General features: G+C 34.0%; 1 protein-coding gene across 1 annotated transcript in view; it reads left to right on the top strand.

Moving 5' to 3' along the window:
- The first annotated feature begins 2,269 nt into the window (after positions 1–2,269).
- GATA26 (GATA transcription factor 26) overlaps positions 2,270–11,165 on the top strand; it is a 243,333-nt gene continuing 234,437 nt past the window's right edge. Inside the window, exon 1 of the mRNA XM_089460480.1 lies at positions 2,270–2,745. Within this exon, the coding sequence (XP_089316606.1) occupies positions 2,706–2,745 (40 nt within the window). The 5' untranslated portion in view covers positions 2,270–2,705. The remainder of the gene's footprint in view (positions 2,746–11,165) is intronic.

Below are 11,165 nucleotides of genomic sequence, written 5' to 3'. Positions count from 1 at the left end.
TTTATTTTTTTAAACAAGAATATTTTTTATGGAGAATTGACAACTTTATAGAATATGCCGTCCTATTATACCAAACACAACTATTTCATAAATGTTACAAATAAGTCATTTACAATGTCTCCCAAGACTTGAATCCACATAGACTAAAAAACAAATTGTTCACCAAACTACTAGAACTAAAATATTTTGAAAATAATATTTAAAATTATTCAATATTATAATTTAAATTCTAAAATTTAATAATTGTAATAGTTAATTAAGATAATAATTATTATTTTAAAAGTATAAGATTTAAGTATAATAGTAAATTTGATTATGTTCATTGGAAAAGTGTCACTGTTATTAACAAAGATTAAGATTAGCTTGAAATTTACATCTATTAAATCTTTAACTTCATTATTAAATTACAAGCTTATTTTGAATATAACATTTATCACTTACTCTAAATAATATAAATACTAAAAATAATAATATGTCTTATTATGATACATAATTGTGACATATAACATTTATCACTTACTCTAAATAATATAAATACTAAAATGATAATATGTCTTATTATGACAAACACAATTGTGACATATCATAAAAAATGACATTATACTATTTGATAATTCTAAAAAATATAAATAATCTAAATTTAATGGTTACAAAGCTATACTCATTAAAGCAACAAGAATACTATTATCGCAATGGATAGTAAATTCAAGGTAAGTATTTTATCCCTTTCCTCTAAACATATTATTCTTATTTTTGTTAAGCTGCTTTTACTACACATTAGTGTATGATTTCAACCTAAAAACATTGATTTTTCAACCATCAATGTATTATTAATTTTCTTATTTTTGTTAAGCTGCTTTTCCTACACATTAGTGTATGATTTCAACCTAAAAACATTGATTTTTCAACCATCAATGTATTATTAATTTTCACCTTGAAACTTTTCATATATAGAAATGGATCCTTAACCAAAAGATCAAAATGGGGGTCTTTAGTAACCTATCCCTTGTCATTAGTTCTATATAACTTGCAAATATATTTTTTATGCCATTATTTAGAATAAAATTAAAACCCACATTGCATATAGATATGGATCCTTTATTAAAATATCAAATTAGGGTTTTCAATAAGGTACCCACTATTGTTGTTTTATTTAACTTACAAATTGTGATGTTGAGGGGGAATGGAATTCATAACCTCTTACACATACATATGGATTCTTAATGAAATGGCCAAATTAAGAACTTTAATGACGCCATCACTATCATTAATCTTATATACTTCTAAGTAAGCTTTCTATGACATAATTATGTGGAGATGGGGAGTGAGTGGATTTCTCACAACCTCTTATTGATACATATAAATCTTTAATAAAAACACAAAATCTGCTATCATTGGTTTCATATAACTTGGAAATATACTTGTTACAAATCAACCTTATTGAAAAGGAATGAGACATAAAATTCTCTTATACATAATTATGTATCTTTAATAAAAAACTAAATCAAATATTTTATGAGGTCTCTAATATTATTAGTTTCAGATAGCTTAAAAACAAACTTAGCATGACATCTCATGAATGAATTAATGAATGATATTTTAACATCCATGAGACTAAAAACAGTTTATAGAACTAAAAACATTCTATAGAACTAAAAACAAGAACAACCCAACAGATTAAACCAGCAACCTCTTGATTTGCTATCAAATTTAACCACTGTTTCGCTAAATTACACTGAAAAAAAAATGGTACTCATAACTCTTTACACGGAATTATAGATCATTAACCAATATACCCTATCAAAATTTTCAATAAAATACAATTATAAATCACCAATAAAACAATAAAATTTATCATTAACTTTAAATCGAACCACACTCAATAAACCATTTTTTTTTCAAAATAACATTCATACTCACAAATACATTAATTTAAAAACTATTAAAAAATATAACACCTCCCTGATCTTAATCTTAACCTAACCTTGTCAACAACGATAAATAATAAAATAAATAGTGATAATTACTAATTATTTAAAAAAAGTTAATGAACTTTAATTTACCACCATACCCTACCTTTCATAACACAGTATTAATATTATAAAATGCTTTGCCTTTTTCTAACATAAAGAGGTTGAACACCACCGCCCAGAGATTGCAGGTCAACTTAGGCTTACATTTTTTGGGCAAAAATGCTTTTCTAAATTAATATTCATTTAAAAAAAATAAAATAAGTAAAAGGGAAAAAACAAAAAGGTGAGCGGAGCGTGAAGACTTCTTAATTATCCGGGCATTCAGAGCTCCGGTAAGCTCCCCTTTTAAAGCCTCCAACCCAATTTTTCGTCTGCAATTCTACAGATTTCAATCCACGCTCAATTTTCATAAATTCTTCAACTCGCAAGCTTTCCATCCGTGGTAGATTTTTGGATTTTGGTAAAGTGTGTGAATTTCTGTAAATTTTCAAAGTCATCACTGTCGGCCGTGGACTTTTGTGTGTATATACTAAGCCCTCTGTCCATTGAATATCTGAGCTGCTGTGTGGATTTGCGATTCAATATAAAACACAAAACACAAAACATTCTGTTGAGATTTATATTTTCCTTTCCTTTTCTCCTCTATATTTGGCAAGAGCTGTGGGAACTGTTATTATTAGCGGTGCTATTTTGCATGTTGTGGGGGCACAGTTGCAAAGTTAGCAGAGGAACATGGGCAAGCAGGGTCCTTGCTACCATTGTGGGATTACCTGTGAGTGTATATATTCCCCCCAAGGCGGACTTAAAAATGAACTCTTAATTCAATGGAAAAAATGTTATATTATTTTATAAGCTGATGATGATGGATTGGACAGTTTTATTATGTTTTGCCTGATTGAGGATTGGCATGGGGGGTTTTGCTGTGCATATTGGGGAATTCAAAATATTCTTGTTATTGATGATGAGTAGTGCTGTCAATGAATACAATTGATTTAGTGGGTGATGAAAAAGCTGTGAATTGAAGTGGGATTATGGGATGCAAGTAATACTCAGATTGGTTTGAGCAATATTATATTTTAGTATATTTTGGGTCTGTGAATCATGGAGTTAATCCTCATGAAGAAACAATAACTAATTTTAATTTCAATCACCCTGAATCCCAATGACAGCTATGAAATGTGAGGTGATACACTATACCATAACTCCAATAAACCAAAAAACTTTTATGCCAATTGCCTAATGCACCCTGGCTATGGATGAATTATATGATCTATTATAGCAAGAACTCTCTAAATGTCGAGAGCTCGATTTTGAGCTGGCGAAGCTCAGTGCTCAAAGATAACTTCATGTTTATTAGGCACCCAACTGAGGGGAATTACTTCAATTGCTGCAGGAAGCCTATATTCTAACAGATAAAAAATTATAGCCTGCATCAGCCCAGTACACTTGCAATTTGATTGTCATTGCCAAATTATGCATCAAGGTCTGTCTCGAGTACAAAATGTTCACATATTTTTTAATGCCTGAGCATAAATCTAAGGCACCAATGTTACTGTCCCATCACATTTCCAGTATACCTACTGCAACTTCTATGTACATGACAAGATTTGATATTGATTTTGAGTTGACAATGCTCATAGCTTAAACCTAACTCCATGCTTATTAGGCCTCCACGGTTATATTATTGTTTTGGAGATCTGCACCCGTACTGATGAATTTCCCCACGGTTATATTGTTGTTTTGGAGATCTGCACTCCTGCTGATGAATTTCGATCACCACTTTGTATCGAATTACGATTCACTTGTTAAAGAGTTGGGATACTGATTAGAGTGCTTACAAGCCTATCATCAGACACAAGCTGTTAACAAAAATATGAATGAAGAGTGTGACCTATTTTTAAAAGGTTAAAGCTAAATCTGCATTCGAGGAAGGTTGGTATATCCTTTATAATCATCTCCGTCCCTTTAGTTAAAGAATGCTGTTAAATTAATACACTTCCTAGGATTTTCTTTCTAGGATTGCCATAACATATATTTTCTCTGATATGGCTATGGTGCTCTGGACTCTGGAGGCAGTACTTGCGAAACAGTTGTCATGAGTGAAAACCTCATGGGTATATAACATAGATACAAAGTATGGGGCCCAATGCCAATTACAATGTGCGTTTTCTCTTAATTTTGGTAAGCAATGATTTTGTTAATAGTGAGAAGTGGTTTTAGAGAATGATAAATTCCAACAAGTGCTCATGGGTTTATTCTCAGTTACTTATTGTGCACAACTAAGGAGATGGAGGGTCGACTTATAATCTTCGTTAGCTAATAAAGAGATAGAGGGTTTAGTTTACTTCATTAGATAAGGGCAAATGAAGGGTTGACTTTGTTAGATAAAAGTTGGTCAATCCATCTGCCTTTCAAGAGCATCTTCCCTCTAGAGTCTCATCTTTTAGTATTAAGAAATAAGACCTACCTTTCAATGCCTTATTCGAACGAAGTAATCACTCCAGGATGTAAAGCTAATGCTAGACTTTACAGAGGTGTAGGGAATTGTGGTGTCAATATCCTAGGGAGGAACTTGGTTCACTAGGGCTCCTTTCGTTGACTATTTGGAATCTTCTTCATATATGGTACACTTATTTTCACAATATAGGAAAAGCTATTTTTTATTATCAATACCATCATGTTTTTTACTTCATATCAAACGTCAAACACCCTAGTGAGTCACAACTCCTGCTTATCATATTTTCTTCTTGGATTCTTGTTTTCTTTATGTTCAAGAAAATGCATCTGTGACATTCACTCAAGAAACAAAAATAATTATTTTGAAATCGGGAAATATCAAATGTTGAGAAGGATAATAGATAATGAGAGATCTACAAAGCAACACATTATCTATTTGAATCACATCTGACAATGAGAATGGGTTCATGATTAAACTATCATATTCATCTTAGTTACACATGCAACATAGGCACTGATATTGAGGAGTGGATCAAAAGACATTAAGAAAAAAGTGTTGTCAGATTTTAGGATTATCGTTTTTGTGTATCCTGCTTTCACATTGTGATTTTCAATAAGGAACCTCATCATTTCTTTTAGATAAAAATTGCACTTTTCTGTTGTGATTTCTCTCCAACCTTTGTGTATATCATCATAAATTGTTCATTCACATGTAAATTCTCACATGACCACCTCTATAAATGATTCTTGATGGGTTGTTTTAATGAAGGATTCTATGACAAGCTTAGATCATTTACCTACTTGCACCACAACATTTCTTGGATGACAAATAGGATGGGTGTCTAATTAGCCTTACAAATTGAATGTTTCCTTTTGAAGTCCCGATGGCATATCCAAGTAGTTCCGTTGGTGTGGAATCTTTTACCTCATACACATTTTCATTCAAGATGAAGCCTATGTGATAAGTTGCTTTCCAATGAACATTTAAGTTTTGAAAGGTTGGGGGTGAATGATTGAAAGCAATCATAAATCTATGGAAAGGCATCTCAAAAATCAACTAAGTCATCTTTGAAAGGAATTAAAAGAGGATTTTTTAAATCTAATAAAGAAACTTTGCATTGGGAGTGTTCAGAATGAATTTGAGTTTTTGAGGACTAAAAAGCTAAGAGGAATTAGATTAGAGCAAGGATCAATTGAGACAAGGAGAGTCATATGGTCACAAAAATGTAATTTTAGAGTATAAAATGAACACATGTCTCCAGGGAACATCTAATATGCAATGATCAAATGGTAGTTGATTGAAGACAAAAATTGGATTAAATTTTTCAAAGGCATGTTTCATGTCCACTTTTAGAAATTTTTTCATATTGAAATTGTGTTGTTAACCATTCTACGATTGAGAAATTCATTAGAGGCATTGTTACTACTAAAATTCCAAGTACGAGTGATCTCTTTTATCTTAGTAATTGGACAAACTTGAGTTATTTCAAGCCTTCCAAGACATGGCAAGTGTAAGTTAACCCCTTAGATGAGTTACCCTAGGAGTTTTAGTTAGCTTTGTGGCTTGTGATTAGCAAGAAATTTCTCAAGATGTTGGAGATAGGGCACAAATGGGAGCATGTGAATATAAGATTGATCAAGCTAATTTTGAAAAGGACCCATAAGGATACAATGGGTCCTTGAAGGCCAGTTACTCGGTTAAATGTTTCTTACAAAGTGTTAGCTAAGCTTCTTTCTAATCAAATCAATAATATAGTTGCTAACATTGCTTGACTTGAGCAAATTGGTTTTATTAAAGGTTGTTTCATACTATCAAATCTTATTATGGCTTGGGAAAGTATTGAATGGGAGAGGAAGATTGGACAAGAGGTACTCTTTCAAAGTTCGAACAAAGCATATTATAGAATTGAGTGGGATTTTGATTCATTTGTCATATATTTTGGCACCTTTTGGGTGGAACATTGGAGCCATGGATTTGCAGGGCCCATTGTAGGGGCATATCCTATTTTGGTAATATTTGGATATTCAAACTTCCAAATGTTGTTTTGGGCGTTAAATAGCCATTTTGGGGGTCAAAACTTTGCATACAAAGTTTCTATCCCTTTAACACTAATCTACTTGGTGAGATCTTTCCAACATCTCAAATGGAGTGTGTATGAGGAAGTTATGCCTCTTGCAACTTGACCTATGCTTTGACTACCCTAGTACCAAGTGGATGCCATGTCAATTTCCATTTCTCACAAATGTAGATATGATCAAGCGTGGATTTTCAAGAATATTCCAAAAGGTCCAAAACCTTAAACCGAATCGGGTGTTGAGGCATGCAACAATCCTAATTGTAACCCTAGATGGCTATCATGACATGTTAAAGTATTGAGCCACAAGGAAAGGAAGGGGTTCCATTCCCATTGTACTGATTTATTGGTCCATAAATGAGTAGAGCAAGGGAGTAGGATCTCATGAGTAAAATAGACTCTAAAGGAAGTAGAATACCTTGTAGTAACCATTTAGGCCACATTGTCTATTGTAACTCTATAGTGAGTCCATATTTCTTTTAATTTGTTAGAAATAAAGACAATATGAGAGAGATAATGACAAAAATCATGTACATAAGAAAAACACCACACATAAACCATGCACACCATGATTTACCCTGGAAAATCCCAGCTGGGGAAAAACCAGAGTGACAATAGATCTATTTTAGATTTGAGGCTTTTGTGATCCAAGTTCTGTTGGGAATTCATTTTCGGATCCATCACATAATAGTTTGGAGTTATCAACGTTTTGAACTTGCTCATGAGGTTCATCATCACATTCTCATCTTGATGATGAACCTCATGAGCATGTTCGAAATGTTGATAACTCCAAACTCTTATGTGATGGATTTGGAAACAATTCCCAATAGATCTATTAATATCTTATGGCTTAAGCACAACCATGCCTTGACTTAAAAGCAACCAAGTTGTCCAACATTATGGCCTGCCCAAGTGAGCCTTTGGTCAACTTAGGCACATTACAATGGAGAATCCCTAAAGCTTTAAAGGCGTTATTCATTCAATCCATAGGTTCTAATACCATGGGTGCCAAAACCATGTGTCTGAAGACGCCTTTGTGGACTTAATTACTTTGACTCTTTCATCGAGTCAAGTGTTAGGATATTCTGACACATAGGAAATAGTTAAGTATAACTTGGTCTAGTATAGAGTTAGGTAAAGTGTGTTTCTTTACTATGTACTTTTGTAACTTACAATCCAACGGTCATGATATGTTCTAGACATGAAGTGATCCGACGGTTCATTCTTTCCTCGGTATTACCGACACTTAATCCATGGATTAACATCCGATTGGTCCATGATCTCTATTTAAAGAGCATGGAGGGTCATTTGTAGGTTAACCGTTCATGAGAGAAGCTTATGTAATTTTTCATTCTTTCATTAATAAATTGCCTGAAGTGGCCGTGTTGGCTCAGGCCGTGGACTGTTTCCCTCTTTGAGGGTTTTAACCACGTCAACAATACTGGTGTATTGATCTGTGATCTGTTTGTGAGCGGTGTCCTTTGGTGTTCTGTTTGAGGAACTTACCCTGTAAATTCCTACATGGTATCAGATCTATTTAAGGGCCGCATCCATTGGTGATCCAAATCTGAAGCCGGTAGGACTGCATCCAACTGTCGTTTCCTAGATTTATTGTTACTGACTGCTTTCGGGCCGAGAGGACTGCTCTATTGTGTTAGGAGCATCTGTTCTAGTGAGGAACCCCTTTCATTTGACATGAAAAGGTTTCTTGTAGCCCTAGCTACGTCATTTTTAAGATCTGGAGGTATACCATGTTTATTTGCAGTTTTTAGTTATTTTCTCTCTGTTTATTTTGGTTTATTTAGCTCTTTGTTTTCTTTATTACCAGATCTTTACCTTCCTTTTCTGCGTCTGCGCTTTGCCCTGCAACTCTGTGCGATCTGGGCAAACCAGAAACAAAAAGGAAGGATTTTTCTCATGCGTATGCTCTTTTTCACCACGCCTTAGTGTGATCTCGGAAAATCAGAAACATTGAGGAAAATATTTAGTTTCCAGCTAAAGCTAACTTCAAGCTGTAAGGTTTGTTTTTTTGTATGTCCGTGTTGGGTTTTGTGTTTTTTGTTTTGTAGGCAAAAAAGAGCTTTCTCAAGTAAGCACGCACCCCAAAGCTTCAGTGACTAAAAAAAAAAACCCCTTCCTCTTTTCCAAAAATTACTAACTTTTTAATCTAGCTCACTTGGTCCAAAGCTACTTTATGAGAGTAGAGGTCTTGAGTTCAAGTCTTTCTTTTTGTTGAGCTAATTAGATTAAGTTTGGAAAGGGGGTGGATTTTTTTTAAATATAACATTATCATTCATTTCCGCACATTCCCGCACTTCGTCGGCATCTTCAACAACTTTTCTTCAAAAAGCCATAACTTCTTCATCCAGAAGTCGTTTTTTTTAATCAGCCTAATTTTTCGAGATCTTTCCATTGGAACACTTAGTTTCAACATCTATAGCTTCAGTTTCTGTTAAAATGGAAAGTCCATGCCAAGTTATTCTTGACAGCACCAACTACTTCCAATGGTGGTCCTACATTGTGGATTTACTTAGAAGTAAAGGTCTTTACAGAATAGCCTCAAGCCAAGAAACCAAACCGAAAGATGAAGATAAGGCAGCCAAATGGGAAAATAGGCAAGATCAAGCACGTGGGTTGATAGGGATGTCTATTTCTCTAGACCTTAGATTCCATATCGCAGAACTTGATACTCCTAATGAAGCAATGAAACAGATTACTAAAGTTTTTGGAATTAAAAATGAACTTAAACCCCATCAACTCGAAAATGAGTTGCTTACATTGGACCCCAATAATTTTTCTTCAATTGAAGATTTTTTGTCCAAGTTCAAGACCCTTAGACTTCTCTTGGAAGGTGTTAAGGTTAAGAAAGAAGATGACAACTTTAGCTATTCCATTCTTACTAAGTTGGGACCAGCCTACTCTGTGTTTGTTTCCACTTCCATTGTACAAGAGAAGCCTTCATTTCTCAAGGACAAGACTACAAGTCCCCTTCCTTTGATGCCTTTTGTGATTCTTTAATAAGAGACAAGAAAAACTCTTACATCTTGGTCTTCTTAATCTTTGAAATTCTTCTAAGAAAGCCTTAGCCGCTCAGCAGCAACCAAATTCAAAGAATCTTAAGAAGCCGTATCCTAAAAAGAATGGTCCTAAACCAAACAAGGGTCCTAAGCAATTTCAGTTTCAAAATGAAAAATCATTTCAACAAAATTACAAGGCAAATAAAAACAAAGGGAAGAAGACCGATAGACATTGCCACTTTTGTAATCGAGATGGCCACTTAGAATCCAAATGCTTTAAGAAGATGGAAGCCTTGGAAGCAGCAATGAAGAAGCATAACATCCATTTGGAGCACTCTTCAACTTCAACTTCATCTTCAGGAATAACACTTTCTGCATGTGGTTGTCAAGCATTTCGATCTGGCTATGCACTAAATGTATCTTCTTCTTCTCATTCTCATGAGTGGCTCATTGATTCTGGAGCTTCTTATCACATGGCCAAAAACAAAGCCATGTTTTATTCTTTAAATGATTGTAACACCAAAAATATTAATGTTGGTGATGATAGATCTCTTAGTGTTGTAGGGACTGGAACTGTTCATATAGACAATGGTCAATTTAATGATGTATTATGTGTTCCAACCTTATCTTGCAACCTTCTATCTGTATATCAGATAACTCATTCAGGAGAAGGTAAAATCGTTGAATTTTCATCTCACGATGTTGTAATTAAGGACCTAAGAGATCCTAGACAGATTTTAGCTACTGGCATTGCTGACGATTCTACAAGGTTGTATAAGTTTAACAACTTTGGGTCATCAAATCTTCCCTCGGTATTTGTTGCTCATAACGATGAAGTGAGCAAACTTTGGCATGAACGATTTGGTCACTTAAACTATCGCTCCCTTCAGAATCTATGTAAAGAAAATATGGTGACAGGTCTTCCAATGGTATCTTGCAGAGATGGTGTTTGTTCTGGATTTGTACTCGGAAAACATCATTAGGATAGTTTTGAAAAACGTGCCTCTTGGCACGCCTCAACCCCATTACAACTTGTGCATAGTGATTTATGTGGTCCACTTCTAGTTGTTTCATTCTCTGGCTACAAGTATTTCTTAACTTTCATTGATGATTTCTCCAGATGCACTTGGGTATACTTCTTAAAACTCAAGAGTGAATTATTTAACATGTTCTTGGCCTTTAAGGCCTTTGTTGAAAAACAATCTGGACATCAAATTCTTAAGCTAAAATCTGATAATGGCAGAGAATATGGTAACAACAAATTCATCAACTTTTGCACTGGGAATGGAATTCAAATGCAACATACTGTTCCATATACTCCACAACAAAATGGTGTAGCTGAAAGGAAGAATCGCACCTTAAAGGAAATGGCTAATTGTATGCTTCAATCTAAAGGACTTAGTCTTAATTTTTGGGCAGAAGCAATTAACTGTGCAAATTACATAATAAACCGCACTCCTACTAAGGTTTTAAAGAATATCACTCCAGAAGAAGCATGGAGCTCAATTAAACCAGATGTAAGTCACTTTCGTGTTTTTGGAAGTGAAGCATGGGTCCATATTCTAGATGAGAAACATAAAGCTTTAACCTAAGAGTGAAAAATGTATTTTTGTGGATATTCTGAAGATGTCAAAGGATACATA

This window comes from Pinus tabuliformis, chromosome 7 (assembly GCF_031772625.1).
Source record: "Pinus tabuliformis cultivar Carrire ecotype Pingquan chromosome 7, CPIR1, whole genome shotgun sequence".
Lineage (NCBI taxonomy): Eukaryota > Viridiplantae > Streptophyta > Pinopsida > Pinales > Pinaceae > Pinus > Pinus tabuliformis.
Note: the sequence above shows the minus strand (reverse complement) of the source record. Positions and strands in the feature narration are given on the sequence as shown.